The sequence below is a fragment of the Oryzias latipes genome, chromosome 13, assembly GCF_002234675.1.
Source record: "Oryzias latipes chromosome 13, ASM223467v1".
Lineage (NCBI taxonomy): Eukaryota > Metazoa > Chordata > Actinopteri > Beloniformes > Adrianichthyidae > Oryzias > Oryzias latipes.
The window spans coordinates 24,627,959-24,651,308 of NC_019871.2; the positions used below are offsets into that span (position 1 = coordinate 24,627,959).

Consider the following 23,350-nt stretch of genomic DNA (forward strand, 5'->3'; position numbering starts at 1 on the left):
TTGAAAGTTAGATTTGATACTTTCGTAATATTTGAAACTGGTGCCTGATCACAGATAACAATTGGGTGTATCTGAACATCTCTAATATCCTTCATGGAGGAGTTGCTGACTACCAAAACAACAATCTTAATGCCAATCCTCTGAGGGATTTCCGGAAGGCTTCATCCATTTCATACAAAAAACTTCACATATCAAATAGCCAAAAGAAAAAATAGGTTAAAGAAATTTAGTTATGCTGGTACGTGGGGTTGTGATGAAAGGCAGTATTGGTCCAGTAATTCCAGTTACTAAAATAAAGATATAAATGCTAATAAATGAAAGTAAATGACATGCCAGCTGGATTAGAAAGCATGAAGGTCAACAGTACCTACTAGACAAACTCCATTTATGAAATTTATGATTTATGAAACAGCTAGTTTTTTGTTTTTCCACAGTGTTATCCAAAATCAAAACAAAAAGATATTTCCAACTTGCTGTTGTATGACCCGCAGGCACCCCCCATCTTGCCCTCACTACCCCCTAGTGACCCACCCTTACTGACTACATGCCCGTCACTCTCTTCTTCTGCCCCTGCCAAATTAATACAAAATAAAATAAAAAATGTAATTCTATTGGTTTTGTTTCCATAGTGACCTTTTTGTATTTTGGTTGACTGGGGGTGACAAACAGGTCCATGTCTGAGGTTTTTTGTTGACCATGCCCTCGTTACTATTATGTTTATGTCGTATTTTATATAATTTCATTCAGCTTCAGTAAACAATATATGTATTAAATGTTCACAATACTCGGGGAAAAAATGTGCGAGAGAAACACCACTTTTGCGCCGTGCTTCCCAATGATGGTCAAAGAGTCATGAGGCACAAAAGAGCCACAAAAGGGCCAAGTCATATGGCCATCCCATAATAATTTCTAAACTTCCTTTGAATATCTACAACATGTGTGTTTTGGTTTCATTAGTGGATTTTTAATCAATTTTTTTTATCCCCATTAGAGTTTTTGGCCCCACTCATTTTTGATGGTTTCTCTCTTTTAAGGACGTTCTCTACGTAAAACTTTTATTTTCACCAGGTTGGTCACCGGTATCGATGTGCAAATGTTCGTGTGGTAAGGGGGAAAGTTTTTTTTAAAGCACAGAAAGTAAGAAATATTGAGGAAACAATGTAGTCTTTGCTGTCTAGGACTGCTGCAAGACAGAATAATGTGGGTCCAACTTGATGGAAGAAGCTCTCCAAGATCTTCTCTTGTGCACACTTTGGAATGTCATGTTCTAATGCAAATGTGCAGAGCTTTTGCAAGCACACACACACACATGTATACACACCCCCTGACACAGTTAGTGGCAATGAAGCAAGCCTTTGTCCTGGTAATCCTTCCTGGTGCATGTCAGTGAAGCTCTTTTTTTTTTCTGGTGTGGGACCCTCGTGTCCATCCCTCACGGCAGCAGCTTTGTGACCTCATGCCTCGCGTGCCTCTGTTTGCACGCATGCATGTGTGTGTGTGTGCATGCGTATCTGGAGGCTCCCTGGACTGCCAGCTGTACCGTCAAACATGCTCAGGAAGAACTGGCCTCACAGGATAGAGAAGACAAAGAGGAGCTGTGACCCGTTCTTTACACGCTAACACTTCCACGTTAGCCCAGCTTGTGCACGCTTGTCTGTTTTTGTGTATGAAAGTGGGAATGGTAGTGCACGTGTGTGCGAGTGTGTTCTCCTCTGAAAGTAGTGGCAGAGGTGACTTTGGATGGCTTTCACATTTCATCAGGGTTGCAGTTGCAAACACAATTATTCCTCACACACTGGCTGTTCATGCTCCTCAGGGGACCTCAGCTTGCAGCTCACAGAGACCTTCTCATGCAACTTCTTCAAGCACTTTTAAGAAAATGGCCATGAACACAAATGCTCTGATGCCTCATGAAGTTATAATCAAAGTGGCACACCAGCAGAAAGAAGTTCACATCTACAGGCATACATACAGCTGTCTGCAAAGTAAATGGCTTTTCTGCGTGGAGAACTTTTAAAATATGCATGCAAAAAGTGCATTTCAGCTGAGTGTCAGAAGACCCGCATTTTACTCGGAGCACATGCTTTTGATCTTTTTTTAAATTAGTGCAAAAAGATGGAAGGAATCCACAGGTCATCGCACCAGCACAGTGCAAAGCCTGTAAAGGAGGTTCAGACTGAGGAGCAAAGAAAAGGAACAAAGACAGAAAAATGCAACAGTGGCTCACATTTTGATGTTTTCTAAAAGTGCAAACCTTTCATATTTGACAACTTTGTAACTTAGTTTTAACTACAGAACCCCAGTGTAGCAACAGTTGGGGATATTTCTACAGCTTTATGATTAAATTGTAACATGCTATCTGATGGGAGACCCACAAAAACACACCATTAATCAGTGATTAGACAGGAACAAAAATGATAACTCAGTGATGAAAAATCAAAAATCTTTTTCTTATTTTCTGGAAAGGTGTATTTTTTCTTTTTAAAATGTTCCAGCTGATGGACAACCCTTCTTTTTATGATGTATTTTATTCATTTTTGTTTAGTTTCTTTACATTAACCATCTACTAAACTGTTGAGGGTCTGTATGAAAGCTTCATTTTATTAATCCTCTATTGAAAACAAACTAAAAAGAGGAAAAAATGAAGTTATAGAAGCTGCTTTGAATGAATAATTTTACATTTTTAGGTTATGTTTTAGAACATTCTTACAAAACTGAGGACAAACAGTAAAAAAAAGACTTTGAGATTAGAGGAAAATATGAACGTACAAAATGTAAATATGAAGGATTTCTTGGACAGAATGGTGCAGACAGTTTGCAGCTACAGTCTAACAACTTCAATACTCTTTTATAAGTGGCAGTTTGGGTTTACAAAGTATCTGGGGGGCTTTTTCTGTAACATGTGGTCTTTGTGTTCCCCATACAAAGAATGCACTGTGCCTAAAAACTGAAGGACGTTCATTTAAATTGTGTTCCATGCCTCTGTTGTCACGTTCAGCATTTAATTATTTCTTTCCTTTTTCATTCATAAAATAATTTTCTGCACAGAAACAGCTCTATCAAGGTCATCTGTGTCCATGCCTGTCAGACGGAAAATGTTACTTTTGGTGCTAACAGATTGTAACTTAGCTGAAATCTCTGTTTTCCAGGCATAACTCTTTCAGAAAACATTTGTCCTTATATTAGCTTATAACAGTAACACATCCTTAACGTGATGTTAAAACATGACAAATTAAGATTAGTTTTCAGCATTCAGACCAAACTCAATAACTGTCAGAAAGCTGCAGCCGAAGTTTTAACGAAAACTAACCAACTCAATGTAAAAACGTGACTTTTAAATGTTGCTATTTTATTAATCGCGGGACTCAAACTCTTTGTCTGAAATGACAGAGGTACACAAAACTCAGCAAAGCTCTGAGATCTGCAGGAAGCAATCGTCTGATAGAACCTAGAGTCAGAACCAAACAGAGGGAAGTCCCATCCATCCATCTCCAGAACCTCAGAATACTGGGTTTTCTGTCTAACTGAATGTACTTTTTTGTAATTTAGTTTATTTCCACTGTACTGCCAAAACATCTGCATTAAATGAAAACTAGTAGAGCACTTTGAAATGCATCAAAAGTGCTGCTCATGTCAAGTGCTTCTGCGGCTATTAGGCTGCAAATTGTTCAGTTTACCCAAGCAAAAAAAGCTCCAGTGTATTTTGGATATTGCCGATCCCAGCTGCTTAATCCATAAGGATCAGCTGTTGGAAATTCCTGACCGTCTTCGTGGACAGATCACAGGGAGCCTTTCCAACATGTCCTAAACCAGGGGTGTCAAACATACGGCCCGCGGGCCGTATTCAGCCCGCCAGGTGGTTTACTCCGGCCCTCACATGAAGAGCAAACATCTTAAGCATGTTTAAAAAAGAAAGCACGTTTCTAGTCCATTCCTGTGGCGAGTTGTGATTTTTTAAAGGAATAACCGAAATGGGCAATTCTGCCACTAGGGGGAGCAAAGGAAAAGCAAAATAGGTGAAACATCATATGTTTGCGTGTGCCAAAAGCTCTGCTTCTGGGTAAGATGCAGTTTGTTTCCCTGTGAGCCTCAAAGCTGTTGTGTTGCTATAAGAATGATCAGTAGTGACACAATAATGACCAAAATGTTGTCAAAAAGAAGTGGATTGCTGAGCTTTCCAGGAAAAATCTACAGTTTTCTTTTTAGGCAGGGTGTTTCTTTTTTTTTTGCGTAGCCCCTCTTGAGGTTATTATCGGGATTGCTTCAGTGTCAGATGTAAAATAGTAAGTCAGTACAAAACTGAATAGACTATTTTCTTTTAAGAGAAATTCATTTTATTTGAGATCCATTGGCCTCTGTGAATGAATGTGTAATAATAAGTGATTAGGCAACCATGTTGGTTGAGGCATTTTTTTAAACTGAGTAAAAAAACAAATACAAAGCTGTTATTTTGTTATTATGTTACCGGTCCAGCCCACTTGAGATCAGACCTTGAGTGCCCAGAAAGGCGCCTTATAAATAAAATGTATTATTATTATTATTATTATTATTATTATTATTAAATGTCTTCAGTCTAGTTTAAACTTTTCACACCCAACTGGTCACCAACACACCACTTCTTGAATGAAACCAAGAAAGGCCACTTAGAGGGTAAGTGGGCTTACGCTATTTTAAATCTGCTACTGGTCTGTTATGCAGCACAAATGTCAGACATCATAGCACATCACACATTACAGGCGGAACTCCATTTGTCCAACGGCTTTTTGGGGTCAGCTACATTTGTATAAAGGTGATTGATCCACTTTATAGTCTTGTATTTTACTTCATAAGGTTGGTGCTTTTTTAATGTGGATAATTGCAGTCAATGAAGAAATAAAGCAGCCTGGGATTAAAGGCTTGTAGAACACATCCTTACTTCACATCTACTCATCCCGTCAGAAAAACAAACAAACAGGGAGTCAACAAAGGAGCGAATCAGGGAGAAGCTCATCATCACAAGTTAAAAAAATACCTTGACAGCAATAAAAGCATCTGTTAGCATGAATTTGGGTACCAACTAAGAATCTGTGAACCAGGTTCAACAAAAATTGAAATGCATACTTTATACATAACTATTTACTTATGCATAATTATAAAATTCAGCTAATAAAAAAACAAATTTCCACTGATTTAGCATTTCATTTTGAAAAGCCTTCAACTCTGAAGGTCAGATCGTACGTGACTCTGGAGATGCCGGGGATCTATCTGATTTTGTTTACCACTTTCAGCACCACCTAAAGAAAACACACACAGAAACACAGTTCTTATAGGAATGTACAAGTTTAAAGATCCACACCCATCATCTTTTGAAGTGGTCCTTTAATTATGATTATGCTGTTTTAGCCAAAATCAAAAAAACTGTTATTTTATGGAACATAGTTTTTACAGAGCAGTGGTTCATCAGATATTCACTTTAAAGTTGTGGGGTGGGCCGCTGATGCACAGCAACCCTGCCCCATTTCCCATCATCTATCTGTTCTCGTACTAACATTACCGGTGCAACAAAAACGGCGAATAATATTGGAGTTTTGTTACAAATATGCTTTTTTCTAAACAGCATTTTTTCATCTGCTACAGATTTACGACGACTTGAATAAAGAAAGACTAAGAAATGCAATTTTAAGCTTAAAAAATAAAATAAAAAAACGTTTTTCCTTTACCCTTACTTAGTCTTAATATGTGAATGTGCAAGTCAGTGAGATGTAGGGATGGGGGGTGGATTCCCACTATTTTGTTTGTGCTATGCCCCGCACTTCCAGCATCTTTGTTTACACTGGTCCTCTGCTCTTTTCACACAGAATTGATGGGGATGGCACAAGCATTAAGCACATTGCTTTTGGCAGCCATGGTGGCACAAGTACACACTGTCAAACACACAGTGTGCTCTTAAACCCACCGCAGTGACCTTTCAGATGCAGATGGAACAACGGCTTCCCGCCACTGCCAAAATGTCAACATCATTTGCTCTCGCTTCACTTCCCAAAAAAAAAAAAAAAAAAAAGAAGGAGCAAATTTTTACCGGCGAAGCCTTCATGTCCTTTGCAGATGTACTAAACACGTGTGTTCACTCTATTTGCATTGTTTAAGGACATGAATTCCCAGGTTTTTTTACTGAAACACAAACAACATTGCAGGGAGATGAATGCCAGGCTGTGCTCTGTGCATCCTCACGCCAACACAAAGAGAGTGCGGTCTCATCTGTTTGTTTCTGTCAGGGTACACTGTGAAACATGGGGGGGGGGGTAATAGAGTAAAAGCAAGAAACCACGTGAACATTTTGTTTTGGGACCGTGCCCTGCTCGGAGGGTCACCATAACTCTGCGAACTCTAAAAAGCCAAAAGCTTGTGTCACAGCGGTCCAGATAGCTTTGAATCTGAAAACCTGGGTCTGGCTGACCCCATAAACAAAAATGAGGCAGCAGCAACACCTCCACATCTACATGCTGACTCACATGCCATCCTTTGCATTATCAACTGGAAAGCATAAACAAGCAAGACAGATATGAAGCAACACAGGATACATCTTTTTTTTTTTTTTTCATTTGGAAGCTAATCAAAAAATGTTTTCCCATCAAATCTAAGAATATTCTGGAAAATGACCTCAGTTTTGATAGATAATGCTTGTTCCACAAAACAATATTTTACAGGATTTATTTGAGGATTTTTCTGAAACAAAAACATTTTGAATGCACTCAGAGAAGTAATGACAAACGACACTGCCAAAAATAGATCTTAACTTAAAAAAATAACCCTGAGTCATACACTATGCATACTTTTTAAGCATGTGTGTCTGGCATCCTTTGAAAAGAAAAAACCCTGTTTTCTTTTTATTTTTTTTTGTACTTCATTGAGGGATCAAGACCTTTCACCCCCTTACTCCATTACTTTCTCAGAGCTTTACCCGCCCCCACCATATCACATTTAGCTCCATGCTTCTGAGCCGGAGGGGGAGCACGAATGAGAGACACGTTCAACCAAATCCGAGGAAATATCTGTGAGGGTGGAGATGTGTGGTGGGTGAGGAGCTGCCAGGCATGTGTGCGTGGGAGGGTTGACGTCTTCACTGAGGTCTTTGTGCCCTAAAAGCTAAAAGGTCCCTGTCACATCAAAAAGGGGGAGAGTGAGACTGTTACAGTGGACAGCTTACTCCCAGCTATGGTCTTTGCTGACAGGTGTCACGCATTTGCTCGGTTTCCCATTTCCATCTATGCTCAGGGAAAACATTTGTGTCTGAAGTCAGTGTTTGTTTTATTTATTTGGGCCAGCAGTGGCTCAGGCGGTTGAAAAGATCGTCCAATGATCGAAGGGTCGGAGGTCCCCCCCCCCCTCCAGCCAACCGTCGCTGTGTCCTTGGGCAAGGCACTTCACCCTCCTTTGCCTTCAGCGCAGAGGGTCGTAGGTGCGAACTGGCAGCCACGCCTCTGTCAGTCAGCTGTGGCTACAACAGAAGATACCATCACCAAGTATGAATGAGGAGTGAATGAATAATGGACACCCTGTAAGCGCTTTGGCCGTCGAGAAAAGCGCAGTTAAATCCAAACCATTGCTATTATCCACTATTAGGAAAGATTTTGAGTAAAAAGTTCCTCAGGTTGATTTTGTGCTGATGACTTTCTCTTTAGTTTTTATCTATTAGATGATCTTTGATTCAGGTGTATTTGAAGCTTCTTCTTTGGAGAACTGGTCCCTAACCCCCGGGCTTTGGACCAGTACTGGTCCATAGGACAGTTGGTACTGGGCAGAAAAAAAACAAGACTTACATTTTTTCTGTTTAATTTCTAGTCTGAAGAAACTTTTTCTTTTTTGGAAAACTACTGGGTTCTAACCATCTTATCCGACTCATTCGTGACGCATGTCAAGTCGCTCGGTCACGTGTCTTAAATACATCCTCTACGCCGACCGCTACATTGGAACCCCCAAGCTAACAAAGTCAACAAAAAAACAAACATATCTAGAATGTTTCTTTTTGCAGAAAAGAGTCAGTGAGGAAACAGAAGAAGAGAATTTGACTTCAAAATAAAAGAAAGCTTCAATTACCAGACAAAAACCAGGAGTCTTTACTCTAAACATGGATTTATTGTGACAGTTGTTCCCACACACAATAACAATAATGCAGAATATTCACCAACTGACTTTCTAATGAAAAAAGTTGGTGGATTTGCGCTTATTGTTATATTTAGAAAATATCAGTTTTAGTGACCTTTTTCTTCTTAATATTTATCTATCACACCTTAAAAGTCAGGCTGACATTCACACTTGATTTTTTTAGCTTCCACTATGACAGTTATGTGTCAAGGGAAAATATATTTCACATTTTAATGAGAAATATACATACTTCATAAAAACTGGTGTACAAATAAAGTTTAAACCAGGTGCAGATATTTTACGGAGGAGGAAGATAAACTTCACCCTCAAATGTCAAGAGACACTGGAGGCAAAAGAAATAAATAAAATTGGACGTCCGCATCTGCCTTGTACAGGCCGCTTTGGGAAAACATTCTCTGACATTAAACCGGTCCATGGCCTGAAAAAGGTCGGGGACAACTGTTTTAGTGAATCATTTCTGATTCATCAGAGAAGCCAAAGAACAAAAATGTCAACAAAAACAACGTGTTTTTGCTGATTTGAATGAACTGTCAGTGTGTTTGTTCAACTACAGCCCTTGAAGGTAGGGAGAATCAACCTGCTGAGGAAACTTGTCTTGCAAGAGCTCGCTGTCCAGTATCTTGCAGGAAATCCCAGTTTCCTTCCTGTATGGCACTCATAGTTGAAACATTTCCGTCAGGTTTCAGGTGATTCTGGGTTTTTCCCTATGGAAAAGGACCTCTTTGAGCGAGTGGGGAGGATGCTCCGCCTCCAGAATCTTATTTAGGTCGATCACGCACTCTGTCACGGCGGTGATGTAATCTCCATGTGGCTTACTAAGTAAATCCCAGCCTTGAAGTACCCCCGCAGTTTCCTCATAGTCGAGAGGTCACCTCTTCACACCTTCTTTGGCCATCAGCAGGCAGTTGGTGTAGGTGGAGCCGAAAATACTTTGACTGGTAGAGGAAGGCCTGATGCAGCTTTTGGTTTTGAAAAGTCAGTGGCGTGAGAGTGAAGCTGGTTTTTGGAGTTCAGGTTGAATTCATCCGGCCGTTGTTTTTGTCATGCAGCTCACAAAAAGTGGTGAGGTCACATCCATTGTAGGCTGATGATTTAAAAAAGGCACAAATACACAAAATATACCCACATTTTATTACCAGAAACTTTCAGCTTAATGTCATCGACAGCACAGCTTATGTGAAATTTCTTCCTGCTTTCTGGCTCCAGACTATTTTTCCAGCTTCTTCCATTCATCTTTTACAGATTTGAGGTCTTATTTCAGGCATAAAAATGACTTTAAAAAAGCTTAATTAACTGTCCAGCAAAGTCATCAGAAAACAGACTTCCATGTTTAAGAGTAAAAACGTTGACACATTTCATTAAAAGGGCTACAAAAACCTCTTGTTGACAGTTTCACTGATTGTGACCATGTGACTATTCTGCTCCAAGATGTGATTGCTCCAAATGCTTGTGGGATTAGGATTTTCCACTTGACTTTTACACGTGGATGTTCCTTTTTTCACAAACTGCGAGGGAGCTGGGAAAGGCCTGGCCTTTTCCTCTCAGCTGAACACAGTCCTGACGTGGAAAAACAATTAAAACGAAACATATGGTGGCGTGGAAGACCCAAGTGCTGCTTGAAATCAGCGCATTCACAGATGCTGTTAGCAAAGGAAAAATAATTTCTAAATATTTTCTAACATTGAAAGGAAAAGGAGTTCAAGCTATTGAAATCCTCATTTAAGATCCCTAAGACCGCATGTTTGAAGAGAAGGATTTAAAAGTGTTTTATCCATCAGGAAGCAGAGGATGTTGTCTGACCACACAGATCAGTCGGAAATTGTTTTTGTAGACCAGTGGCACTCAGTAGTGGAAAATCCTTCGGTTCTTTCAATTTGATTAGTCAGGCATATCTGCTTAGTGTTTCTGTGCTCAGTGTTTTGTATGTGTAATGGAGTTTGCCGTTCAAGCCAAATCAGCCGATTAAATAGACAAAAACTTGAAAGTTATAGTTGTTATTCCACTGGTGTGCCGGTTCATGAACTGCTTTTTTCTGAAGGTGCAAGCATCCAGCACAGAGGCCTGGGCCTCTCAGAGCCTTATTCCTGGCAGGTGAGGAATGGCAACTCAGAAGGAATTCACAGCTCTGTCAGGTGATCTGTGGTAACTGCTCCTAAGGGTGCAATCAGAAGAAGATAAACTGTAGCAGCACTGCGGGGTTATCTGCCCTGAAGAAGATTTGTCTATTTGTGTGTGTGTGTGTGTGTGTGTGTGTGTGTGTGTGTGTGTGTGTGTGTTTGTGTGTGTGTGTGTTTTCTATGTTTTGGGGGGGCTGGTTAGAATATGTTGTGCTGTTGTGTGGTTGTGTCTGACAGATCACTCACAGACAAAATAAATCTGGGGAAGAGGTAAACACGAGGAAGTAAGCGGTGATCAAGAATAAAGTTGTTCTGCTCCCTCCTCTTTGGCTTCTCTCATGGACCCCTGAAGTGCACAGCTAATTCCTAAGCTCTGCCCCAAAAAACAGGGACATCACGCAAACTCACCTCTCTGCTTTGCATTGTGGCACACGTGCACGCAAAACCCATGCCATCAGCTGTGCATGCATGCAGCTTACTCCTGCAGAGGAAAAAGGAAACCAGCTCAGCAGGAGGTGAAGCAGTGGGTCAGCTAGAGCAGCAGAACAAATGCTGGTTGTTGGTTTTTGTTTTGTTTTTCTCATCAGGTTTATTGTTTTGTTTGTTTTTTTGTATTCATTGTAGATCCCCTCTGGCAGGCGTGTCACAGGCTTGAAGGATTAGGTGAAGAAAGGAAAAGAACATTTAAATGTACTTGTCCGTTCATGCATATGTGGCTGCTGGGTCTAATCACCTTGATGTGTGACACATTTTATGAGGAAAAAAGTCTGGAAGAATAGCAAAAAATAGAATATACGTTTATTTTCTATCCTTTTTAAAAATTGTACCTACAGAGTCAACAGTCCGGAAAGTTATGTAGCTTTTCATGTGGGTTAACACATGAGCTGCTTATGGAACCAGAACTTTTAATAGTGTAAAAAAAATAAAGAAATAAACAACTAAAAGTGAAGAATTGATTCTAACTTCTTGTAGCTGCAACATTTTTTACTTTAATTAAAAACAAACTAAATATTTCTGGTGATTCAGAGCTGGGGGACTTTCTTCAAACAAGACAGCAAATACTGACCTCTAGTGGACAAAGTCTGAATTTCTATTTGCCAGAACTTGTTTAATTGCACTTTTGTTTCAGTCAGTTCTATCAGAATTTTTTGTTCACAATTAAAAATGATTTGAATAAAAAATATTTCATAATAACAATTTCATTTGAGTGAGATATTACCAGGTAATTTATAATGTCTTGTCCAGTGCAACGATCAGTTATAACCTGAGATCGAAGACCCACACTGATAAAATTTGTGTTTTTGGTGTTTTTTAACATGTTTTTGTCGCATTTTTCTCATGATGGGGGACATATAAAAAGAATTTTTAGCTTAAAATTGCATTTCTGAGAATTTCTTTATTCAAATAGTTGTAAATTAGGAGCAGATGAAAAAATGTGACGTAGAAAATACGTTGGGCGGACAACAAGCTCCCTGCTCCGCTGCATTCTGAAGCATCCACTTGTAGACGATTAGATCCATGTATGTCTTTGGTTTCCTCGTCTGAGCTGACATATGCCTCAGAACTGTACGGCTGGATAGCTCCAACATTGCTCGCCGTTTTTGTTGCTCTGGTCATATTTTACCTACATTCCCTCTCGCTCCCTACGCTCCTCCTCTTCCTTGCTTTCCGTCCACCCGGCCAGTCTCTCCATGGCCTCTGCAATATAGACACTCCCCATTTCAAATCCAGGTTAAACACTCACTTTTCTCACTGATTCTTTGTTTTTTTTCATGCCGGCTGATCTGATTTTATTGTGTTTTTAACATTTACTGCTTTTTGTGGTTTTATTGGACTGCTGTGGTGACTTTGGGCAATGAGAAAGGCACTTCAGATTAAATGCATTTAAATTATTAATTCTAGTAAGAAAAGAATAAATTTGCTGAATCAATCTGCAACTTCCACTCAGGTATTTAACAGTGATCAACAGTTTAAATTCTGTCTCTGTGCCCCGGCCAAACACACCTAGTTAACCTGAACTCTCTTTTTGAAGTTTGATTGATGATCTTCTGTCATTTGTTTCCTCCACCTGACCTCAGGCCTGCTGAACGTTTATGAGGCACTGGAAGGTTTCTAAGAAACTAAAAATTCCTGACATCTCAAGAGGTTTTCTGGAAGATAAATGTCAGGGGGGTGAGATTTCCCATTTTAGCACTAAACACTCTTATTAGACATACAAAACGGGATTAAATGTGGGTCAGTGAAACCCAACAGAATTTTTCCTATATATACTTTAGGTAAAATTTAAATTTTAACTGTGTGGTGTGGCTTACCCTAAGCAGTGATGAAGCAAGTGATTATTTGTTGCATTTTTATCCCCGTCTGGGTGGGAGGTTTGCTGAAACGGTGCCACGAGGCAAGAAGTGCAGCGCTTTGGTCCTCCGTCCTCCAGGGGGCAGCAGCGGCCACACTGAGAGGAAGTGGTGAATGAAGTCCCGGGATTGTGCTGACGCGTCCCTCTTTCCTCTTTCTTCCGACGTGTCAGTCCTCTTGTGTCCAGACAAAACCGAGGAGCTCACAGACCGTACATCTCGCAGATATGCCCCCGAAAGGCAGCACCAAGCAGCAGTCAGAGGAGGACCTGCTTCTCCAGGACTTCAGCAGGAACCTGTCGGCAAAGTCCACCGCTTTGTTTTACGGAAACGCTCTCATCGTCTCCGCCATCCCCATCTGTGAGTACAACTAGCTAGCTAGCTAGCTAGCCTGCTGAGATGGGTCTGAATAACAAGAAAAGATTGACTTTGATTTAAATGAAAACGTCGACAGATCCGTCAAAACGCCAGAAATGTAGTCGTGAATTTGTTTTTGCACGATATATGTTAATTTGAATTAAAAAGGGGGAGTGGTAGTACTTATGCTAATAATATTTTAGCTTTAGCTAACTGAGATTTCCATCAGAGATCAGTTCAGAAATAGTTTACCCCTCACAAGAATTAACTTAGAAACTATTCTGTTTTTATACAAGTTAAACTAATAAATACTATTTATGGAAGCAGCTTTTTTTTCAGCTCCACAAATGCCTATGAAAAAGCACGCATGTTTGCTCGTTTTTTAATTTATTTTTATTTTAGTCTATACAAAATTTCTAAAACGTCCAACAAGTTTCTCTTAGACTATTTTTGGAAAGGAAAAGTAATGACTAAGATTCAAAACTGCAAACTGCTACACAAATATGGGATTAAATAGCACTTTGACATGCTATCTGTTTGTTTATTTAAATGCATTCAATTATTTGTTACACAAATATACATTTGATTAACCTATAACTAACCTCGCCGACATCTGGCACAGCCCTCTCTGTTACCAGTCCCAAACTTGGAGGTAGCTGCTGGCATGGACGTCTTTTTAAGCTCTAAAATTTTAAAGTTTATAGTTTGTCTTTATCTTTGTATTTTAATTCACTATATCTTGTATTTTTTTAATGATGTTGACAATTGGACGTCAAGTAATGAGATGCGTTTCTAAAGATTCTATTCTAACATTGAATTGATCTAAAAATGTTAGGATCTTTAGAAAGTTTTTAAAACCTTAAAAAAAGTGGTAATAATATGAGGAAATAGGATTTGAATAAAAGTTTTCAAAACAAATTATTGTTTTTCTTTCTGCATTTAAAATGTTTAATGTTAACTAAAAGTTGTTTCACTTGGACTTCATCTGCTCTCTGGATCTTCTCAGAAGAAGCCCATAGTAAGTGTTGTGTGGTTCCTTCCAGGGCTGTTCTGGAGGATCTGGCACATGGACCTGGTCCAGTCTGCAGTCTTGTACGCTGTGATGACCCTGGTCAGCACTTACCTGGTTGCTTTTGCCTACAAAAATGTCAAGTTTGTGCTCAAACACAAGTAAGTATTAAAAAAAAGAAGAAATGAAATAGCTCTTCATTTATTAAAGTAAAGAGAAAAAGCTATATTTCAGTTGAAACTGGGAAAAAACGAGGGTCCAAATGTATTTATTAGTTTTTCTAACCAGAACGACTGCTTCACAGTACTCTGCAGGACCTCTGAGCCCACATCTGTAAATGTTTTTGTTTTATTAGGGTTGCCCAAAAACGTGAAGATGCTGTTTCCAAGGAAGTTACCAGGAAGTTGTCTGAGGCCGACAACCGCAAGATGTCTCGCAAAGAGAAAGACGAAAGGTGAACCACGCTAAGTGATGCTGTTTTTACGCAGGAATTGGATTGGAAGTTATTGTTTGAAATCAAGTTCTGAGTGAATTCAAGTTGTTTGCTGTTATTTTGTTGCTACAGATGCAGGACAGCCATGGCGGATGAGCTTTATTCTATCTGTACGTTTTGTGTTCATGGGAGTGATTCCCGTTGTGTTTTCCTGTCTTCTGACCAGGATTCTGTGGAAGAAGAACGAGGTAGCGGACTACGAGGCTACCACCTTCTCCATCTTCTACAACAACACGCTCTTCTTGGTGCTCGTCATCATCGCTTCCTTCTTCTTGCTGAAGAGCTTCAACCCCACTGTGTATCCTTTTCAGAGATGTTGCATATGTCAAGTTTTCATGAGACTATGGCACTGATGGTGCTCGCTTTATTAAGTGTTTACAGGTCATTTCACATTAGTCAATAAAATTAGTTATTTTGGCCAATGGAATTTACATTTATCTTATTTTTTCAGATGTTGCAGACTGACATAAGCATGTCCTTAATACCATAAGACTGTTTTTAGAACAAAACCTGTTTAACTTCCATCATAGTTTAAAGCACTACTTTTATAGGTCAGATGTTCAGTTTGTGAGGCCGCACCGGTCTAGTTTAGGAACGTTTGCCTTTTATCCTTAACTCCTTCTTTCTCCAGCAACTACATTCTGTCCATCAGCGCCTCCTCAGGTCTCATCGCTCTGCTTTCAACGGGCTCAAAGTAACGGACAAAGGCGTGGATGACGGAAGGACCTGGCTGGGGGGTGGGGGGGGGGGGGTTCAAAAAATACATTTCATTTTCCTGAAATGTGTGATCAAATGTCTGGAGGCTGCCTCTCCAGGTCCAGCTTTTTTGTTCTTGTTTTGTAAAATAAAAAAATCCAAAGTACTTGACCAGCCTGAGAGCCTTTTTCTTTTTTTTCTTTTTAAATCAAATTGCAGAGTTTCTTGTGTTGCAGCCAAAAACCAGACGAGCCCATCAGTTGCAGCGCATTTATTTATAATTCATGTCAAATATTTACAGAGAATCTACTGTTTAGCAGAGACAACACAATGAAGGGGTGAATGTTTCACACTAAATAAGCTATAGCAGCGTTAAGTTTATTTTAAAACCCCTTTTACAAACCACCAGTCTCCTCTGCTGTGATGTGCACATTAGAGACTTGGGTAAAAGTTTTTATGTTTGCTATTCTCTTAAATCTTAGATTTCTGTCTGGACTTGTAGAGGTTGAATCAGTTTAACAGCATAGAATGAGTCAAACTAGATTTAAATTCACATCTACTTCCTACTGTGACAAAGTCCAGAGTTTTCCTTTTCATAACTAAACATGACACCTTCATCAGTGAAAAAGCATGAAATTTTCCAGTTTACCTTTGTAAAAAATACATATTTTTTTCTAACTTCACCTTTTTACTTCATAGTCCCAACACTGACATGTGATTAAGGACATCCCTGAAGGTAAATCTGTTGCAGGACTCTGGTCAAGGCACTCTGCCAGGCTGTGGTGTTGAAACGCATTCAAAGGCAGCAAAAATAATAAAGTCACATGTTTTTTCACATCAAGCTGCATGGAAGGAAAACCCAATAGAGCAAACATTCCTCCAGTTTCTAACTTTTTAATTTAAAGGGGCGGGTCATTGAGCCTTTTTGAAGCACTGTTGGTTAATCCTGCAGGGGGGCCAGTGTGTAACGAACATTTACAGGGTGGTTTGTGCCACGAGTCAACAAACCTCAACAAAAGTGAAGACTGGGACGTCTGCTGGTCTCAGTGATGGCTTCTTTCCCCAAAACAACCAAAAAGACGCACATACCCCCCCCCCCCCATCCTCATGAACTCATCAAGTCAGTGACCACAAGTCTTGTTTGAGTCAACATAACATGAAAAAGATATAACAATGAACACACCTCTCTGGAAACAACACTGCAACTGATGTGACTGCAACTCTATTTACATCCTATTTATATCTTAGCCTTACAATACAGCAGAGTGTTTATTTGTAATGGAGCTTTCCACGTGGTTTTTATTATTTTACAAGGTGTAATATTATATTTAATATATAAACATTTTAAAACAGAAATGAATTGCAAGATGTAGAAATAAAAGTAATATTTAAGGACTCTACTGTATGAATAAATATTATGATTCACCTTCGTCACATCCCAAATAACTTGTACATTTGCCTCGTTGCATCATTACCAAGCAGTTTCTGCAGTTTTTGTAAGCAGACCAGGACTAATCCAGGCCTCTGTTAACTTCAGTTCATAAATGCAAGCTTCTTTTAATGTTTAAATGCAGTTTGAGTGCACAAGCATTGTTTTTCATAATCAATAAATGCAAACTCTTTTTAAACTTTTGGGTAGGAAAGGAACTTTCTCCTTTTTTTACATGAAGCAGAGTTCATCAAATTGACCACCAGGGGGCGACATGCTTCACATTTTACCACTCTGCTTCCTTTCTGAGTCCAAATTGCTTTCCTTGATGTCCCACAATCCTCTGCTACAGCAGGCAAGCTTTTACTTTTCTGTTTACTTAAACTTTTTATATTATGCATTTATTTAAAAAAAAGAGAGATAGATTAGAGGCACACTATCTGAAACATGCATCTGTTGGTTGATACGCTGAGGTTCACTGAAAGCTACTTTTGTGATATTCAGTTTCAAATATAGAATAAATTACACTTTTAAAGTACCTTAAAGCTAGTTTTGGGTGACAGGGTGAGGAGGCTTTGTACATTTTCATAAAGCTCTTTTTAATGGGTCGCCTTGCCGTCTCATCGACTTTACGACTTGAGCTCGCACCTTTGACACAGAAGGCGAACGTTTTGAAGCACATATGCAAATTCTGTTTTTCTGCACTGTGTATTAATGAAAGCACTGACTAAGTGATCTGCATTCAGCATGCAGCTGAAGCTTCCGTGTGTTCACTCATCTGAGGTCCATCCAAATCCGAGTAGCTGGCACTCATGAATTCAGCTGAGGTGCTCTCATAAATAAAATATTGGTCCAGTAGAGATTTTTTATGCTCAGATTAATTTATTTGTTGTAAAGGTCTGAAATTTAAGCAGGCAGACACACCAATGCTGGAGTGGGAAATCGATCTGGTTCCATGGGTAAAAAATAAATAAATAAAGGTGCTCTCGAGCAAGGCACATCAACTCTAAATACCTCCAAAAAGTGGAAATGCCCCACAAATGTCAGTGCATTCATTCCAGCTATGCCTTGGATGACTGTGTTTGTGTATAAGAACCAGACAGAAAGGATCATCTGCAGGTCCGAGACTGTATGTCTTGTTATTCAAGATGAGAAGAACTGGATCTGGAGGATGTAACATTTTGACCATGTCAGCAAATCAAAGCTTTGACAGTCGCTTCTTGAAGGTCTGCATACCTGCGTGTTTGTGTGACACCAGGATTTTACATTTACTTTCTGAACAATTCTTTCAGCTGAGCTAGACTGCACCTGAGATGACCTTGGTGGTATAGAAGCTGGAGAAGTGGGAGACGTCTCAAACAGACACAGTATGCAGCCCCTCCGGACATGGCTGTCCATTCCAGGCTGAAGTGAACGGAGGTCCAAGGTGAGGACCACGGACATGAACGCCGAAACTGAGAGTCCAAGGTGGCAGAGGTTAAGAGGGAAGGTACAGCCTTCCCCTTGGTGTCCACCAGCTGAGTCTAGGAGCGGTAGTCTCTCTTACTGTACGGTCTGTTGCCCAGGATATGGTCAATTTCCGAAACCACATGTGAGGTCATCTTTGGAAGGACCTAAACAAGAAGGAAACTCAGGTGAATGTACCTGAAAGAACAGTCAAACGCGTTCAGTCCGTGATGATCTGGATCAAGATGACTTCCTCCGCACATGTAGAATCTCAATTTAAGTCATGTACTCCAAAAATGTATTTATCAATCTGTTTATACAGACAATGCAGATTATTGAAAATCCATCCTGACAGTGATAGATGCATATGCCGGCCAAGGAACAGAAAAACAAGAACGTAATGAGACAGTTGAGAAGACATTAGGCCACAAGAAAAACAAGACTGTGCATAACTAAGAGGTTCTAAATCAGGAAATGACATCCCAATAAAAAGAAAAACGTGTGTGGTTTTGGAATTTAATCATCGACTGTGAATGACTACTGGACTAAGTGACCCCCTCCTACTTCGCGCTCCAAACAGGAAGTACCTGCTGGCTCCAAGAAGCCAAAATCCTATAGACTTCTACGGAGAAATAAACAGCTATTACTCAGTCATTATGTTAATCAGAATAACCATTCTTGCACTGATACGTTTTTTTTAATAAATTCTTTATAATCCTCATTTTTAATTAATTTTTTTCCTGTTGTGTAAGTTATTAAAAATAAAAACTGACCAATCAATCAGGTGCCTTGATAAAAGGTGGTCTCACGTCGAACGAACTGACACACGTGATTGACAGATTTTTCAGAGTGGTAGTGGTGTGGCCTTCCAACAAGCTCACTCCTTAATGTTGAGAGTGGTTGCCATAGAAACGTGGACTCAGACTGACTCGGGGCAATCGCTGCCTACTTATGACGTCTGGCTCCGAAATGGGGACTGAATCGACTTCATTTGGTTGGAATTGGAAGTCAGTCATTTTCTATGGGTGATGTCACACTCAGTCCAGTTCTCGCATACAGTCAATAGGTCCACCTTCTTGTTTGAGGCGGATTTCAAAACAAAAGTAATGGGAGCCAGGGCGGTTATCCACCAGGTGGCTTGTACACAAATAAAGCAGTTTGTGTTCACTTCGATACATTGTTTTTCTCTCCTCAGTTGTTTAGTCTAACATCTAAGACCATCACACATGGGGAGCATATTTACTGACACTCATATTTTGAATTGAGATCAAAGTTGGGGAGTGTAGCTTTCTTGATTGACATGTGACTCTGCGACAGCTTCCCAGTTTGTCCCACCTGTTTGCTCTTTTTGGGGGGGTTATTATAAATGGTAACCACCCCAGAAATAAAAATAAAAACCTGTGCAACATCAGCAACAGTCCTTATTCCCTGTCCATAAATTCTACTAATTCCTCAAAGAGTTGGTCATTTTAATGATCCCATTTTGGCACAATAAAAGCTTATGATAGTTGGAGTTGTTGCTTCACGTTGATTATACTGAGTGAGATTTTGTGACATTGTGTGGCTCAAATTTGGAAGCATTTCCGGAGCTAATAGGCCAGTCAAACTGATCCAATCCCACCAAAAATGTAACATTAAAACTGGACATTTGCATCGTCTGCAGAGAAGAGCGCTTGCTGATGATGACATTTAGAACAGCCGTGTGCACGTCTCTACCTGGATGGCCCCGAGGTTTTCAGTCAGCTGTTCAGGGTTTGATGTTCCCAACAGGACAGAGCTCACTCCTTCGTTTCTTAAACACCAGGCTGCAGGCAAATAGAAGCAAAACTTGGGGTCAAGTGAGTGCTCAGAAAGTTGTCCGACAGCAGGAAAAAGTTTCTTTTCTCTTGGGTCATAATGCAGGACAGCAGAGTCTTACCCACGGCCAGCTGGGGCAGGGTACAGCCCAGCTTCTCTGCAATGTGGTTGAGCTCCTTCAGCTTGGCTTGCTGCTTTCGTCCATCTTCACTTATTATTTTCTCCTTTAACCACTGATAAGACTGGCAGGAGAGAGCAGACAAGCTTTGAATGAGTCATTTCTGAGAGCTAAGAAGTTATGAAAGGAGCACAAGTCTAGAATATGAAGGTTGAGTGAGGTGGAAAAAAAGCAGAAGTGAACAGTGTAAACCTGATCACCTATTAAAAGTTCCAGTATGTAATGATGAAACATCGAATTTAGATGAGTTACTTGTCAGTGTTGTTGTCGCTACTTCATTGTTGATCTGTTTTTCTTAGGTCTTGGTCACATGGACCCTTATGGTGGGTTGACCCATGTAAGTGCTGCAGGTTTTTGGAATGTTTGGGACCTGGAGGGTCGCAGAGAGGAGCGGTCACGTCTTAAAGGGAGGTTTCCTTGAGGCTCATACAGCCCTTTTAAGGGATGTTGTGAAAATGGCACATACCATGAATCGTGAAGAATTTGTAAGGATAATGGAAGTTGCACACACTTATGAAGTATGGGGGATGCTGTTGCACCATGCCCTAACGGTGCCCTCTAGCTGTTAGCAAAGGTGCGCACTCTGGCTCCTTACTGACTGCATGCAAATGCATGTTGTTTATGTTTTTACTACGACTTGTTAGATGTATTTTTGCGCTGTGGGCTTACAAAGTGGTCATGATATTGATGTTTCATACAGACCATCTGTGTGTCCTGTATAGATTTGCCGATAAGGGCAGTTGTGACTTAGGCATCATGCATTACATGGCTCTCAGACATCTCACAGTGCATTACATGAACTCTGAGGATCACAAGTTTCAGGATGATGGAGACAACTTTTAATTTGAAATTTTGGGGTTTTGTTCCTTTTTAACAGACTTTGTCGGACTGATTTTAATAAGCGATCTAACACTCTTCATCTAACAATTCACATGTCAGTGACCATGGCTGCTAATGCAAAATACAGAAAAAGGACAACAACAACAACAACTCATTCATAAATATATAGCTCTCAAGAAATAATAAACATCAGGAGAGCATTACCATAACTTTATTTACATCTCAATTACAAAACAACAGAGTCCTCACGTGTCTGCAAGAGGATTAGGGCCATGGGGGAAAAAAGAATGTAGATGCACATGAAGGTATATGTATGAATATTTTTAATACTTGTAGAAACTGTTGATTAGCTCTACCTTTGTTGCCAACAAAAGTTTATTCCTTTTTATCAGAAGACGACTACTTTGCCTTTTATTTGTGCTTGTTTTTGTCCACCATATAAGTAATTTAAATGATTGATGAGCCATTAAAGGCCATCATCGGGGCTTTCAGCAGTTGCATTTGTCACGGTTGGTACTCACAGGCAGCGATTTGACCGCTTGAATTCAAATTATTAATAAGATTCATGATAAACGACCCTACTGTTGTTGCAAATGTCGTATGTCTGTCCATTTAAGCCGGGAATTAAAAATGCTAGTGTCAGGAGGTAATGGCTGACAAGCACCTCTAAAAGCCAGTTCAGAGTCACTGGAGTGCCATTTATTTTTTACCTGGTCCAGAGCTGTTTGACACCAGACTCATTGCTGATTGGCTCAAACACTAAACCCCCCTCAGTTTAAGTCTACACATTTTTATATTTGAGAACATTTTGGCCTAATATCTCATACGTTTGACAAACTTAAATGTTTCAGACTAAATGTAAACAATTAAAGGAACATTTTTTAGGTCAATTTAAAATGCAAAAAAACAACACTAACTGAACTTTAGTTGTCTGGAAAAGCCATTTAAGAAATTTCTGCAGCTTTGGTACTTCATCAAACCACAGTGAGTGCCTTTCTCCACAAATGGAGAAAACATGCGAGCTGTGAGCCCTCGCAGGAGTGACAGCGCTGACCCAAATGATCCCAAAAGTGCAGCATCTACTGGGCAAAAACTGCCTGTTTGGCAGAGTTCAAGAGAAAAACCACAGCTGAGTTACAAGAACAGAAAAAAACTCTCTTTCAGCCTTGACAAAAATATCCTTATGACTGACAAAACATGACTTGATTTTTCTTCAGGTTGGGCATGTCCTCTTGCATTTGCCGCATACTAAGAACCAAATGTTGCGGTGGTAGTGTCATGGTCTGGGGATGTTTTGTTGCTTTTTAACCTGAAAGACTTGCTGTGACTAATCGGACTATGAATCGTGCTCTTTATCAAATCATCTCAAAGGAGATTTTCCTTCATTTGTCATGTCTCAGCACTGCTCCACCTGCCAACTATGTGCCTGCCAGGTAATTGGATCATTGCAGCCGCCTGGGATTCTGCCTTTAAAAGAAGCATGCCAACTGGCACTGTTAGATTGTCCTGGCTGAATAGATTACACCTGGTCATATAGGGGCTCCTCACTTGTGCCTGACCTGTTTTTGGGATTACTTCCAACGTTTCTGAGTCTACCTGTCTGGTATGATCCCAAGTGGACCTCAGACGTGTTTGCTCATTTGGATTTAAAGCATGACCCTGTTTTGTTTGGACCCCTGAGTTTGTGCCTCCTCCCCATTTATTCTCAGTCTGGAGGAAAAAGGGAGGACACACAGTCCTCGACAGTTTCCCTGTGATTTCACGGCTTGTCGCGCCGGCTTTCTGCAGTGCTACAGACTATTTGCTGTGATGTCATAGCCACCCGCATCTGCAGCTCTGAGAGTAAGGTAAATTTTACAGAACTCTGGTTTTGTTCAATTACCCCCCATGTTTGAAGATCTTCCTTCTCTATCTGTGACTGCCCTGCCACCTATCAAAGCCTTAGTCACAATTGCCCTTGCCTTGGATTGGGTCTGTTAAAAAAAAAGAAGAAGAAAAAATAGGATGCTACTACTAAATCCAGGTCCCTGGATTGAATTGTATCCCAAAATATGGATTATTTTTTCTGTACAGTAAAGGTGACAGAATTGTTAACTTAATTATACCATGGTCCGGGTGAATACTCGATTCTGATTGGCTGCTGGGTGTGCATTAAAACCTGATTAAAACCTGATTACCACCTGATAACTGTGAAAAAAGAAGTTCCGGTCACCTAGCTTAAATGTTTTGTGTGCCGGCCTCTTTAAAACAATCTTTTGCTTCATTATTTGGACAAAAACAAGCGGTAAGAGAAGAACTTTCTCTCTGAACTGATGCTTTATTCAACCCATCGGAAAGATCAGCATATTTATATCGCCCAATCTTGACTGCAGCGGTGGTGCAGCGCGACGCGGACACCGCATCACGTAACAAATAGTCCGCTTTTTGTGAGAAAAGCGATCCAAATCGGAAAAAAAAAAAGAATTAAGAACTAAAAACTGGTTAATATGTAT

The 23,350-nt window shown here is 40.1% G+C and overlaps 2 protein-coding genes and 1 long non-coding RNA gene across 5 annotated transcripts in view; 1 reads left to right on the forward strand and 2 right to left on the reverse strand.

Moving 5' to 3' along the window:
• Nucleotides 1–9,257: 9,257 nt before the first annotated feature.
• Nucleotides 9,258–12,655, reverse strand: LOC105355500. The gene is made up of 3 exons (XR_002291568.1): nt 12,575–12,655; nt 10,671–10,743; nt 9,258–10,297 (listed from the first exon to the last, which is right to left on the reverse strand). It is a non-coding gene; the product is annotated as an uncharacterized LOC105355500 (long non-coding RNA).
• A 36-nt stretch (nt 12,656–12,691) lies between these two features.
• ssr3 (signal sequence receptor subunit 3) lies at nt 12,692–15,334 on the forward strand. Its single transcript, XM_023961695.1, has 5 exons — nt 12,692–12,973; nt 14,014–14,140; nt 14,335–14,433; nt 14,639–14,770; nt 15,104–15,334. Exons 1-5 carry the CDS (start codon nt 12,841–12,843, stop codon nt 15,168–15,170), a joined length of 558 nt encoding a protein of 185 aa, XP_023817463.1. The 5' UTR covers nt 12,692–12,840; the 3' UTR covers nt 15,171–15,334.
• Nucleotides 15,335–15,424: 90 nt separating this feature from the next.
• The window catches only part of kcnab1 (potassium voltage-gated channel subfamily A member regulatory beta subunit 1), a 133,989-nt gene continuing 126,063 nt past the window's right edge, over nt 15,425–23,350 (reverse strand). For all 3 annotated transcript variants that reach the window (XM_011482856.3, XM_011482857.3, XM_004075835.4), the window contains exons 12-14: nt 19,962–20,082; nt 19,760–19,848; nt 15,425–18,210 (exon numbers count right to left, since the gene is read on the reverse strand). In XM_011482856.3, coding sequence (XP_011481158.1) covers nt 18,121–18,210; nt 19,760–19,848; nt 19,962–20,082 — 300 coding nt within the window. In that variant the 3' untranslated portion in view covers nt 15,425–18,120. The remainder of the gene's footprint in view (nt 18,211–19,759; nt 19,849–19,961; nt 20,083–23,350) is intronic.

What these genes read in the sequence shown, in the direction of transcription:
- ssr3 (XM_023961695.1), top strand. Translation starts at nt 12,841, where the DNA reads ATGCCCCCGAAAGGCAGCACCAAGCAGCAGTCAGAGGAGGACCTGCTT. An exon ending in AAGTTTGTGCTCAAACACAA is followed by an intron (nt 14,141 to 14,334) that starts GTAAGTATTAAA and finishes TTGTTTTATTAG; the next exon opens with GGTTGCCCAAAAACGTGAAG. An exon ending in CGCAAAGAGAAAGACGAAAG is followed by an intron (nt 14,434 to 14,638) that starts GTGAACCACGCT and finishes TCTTCTGACCAG; the next exon opens with GATTCTGTGGAAGAAGAACG.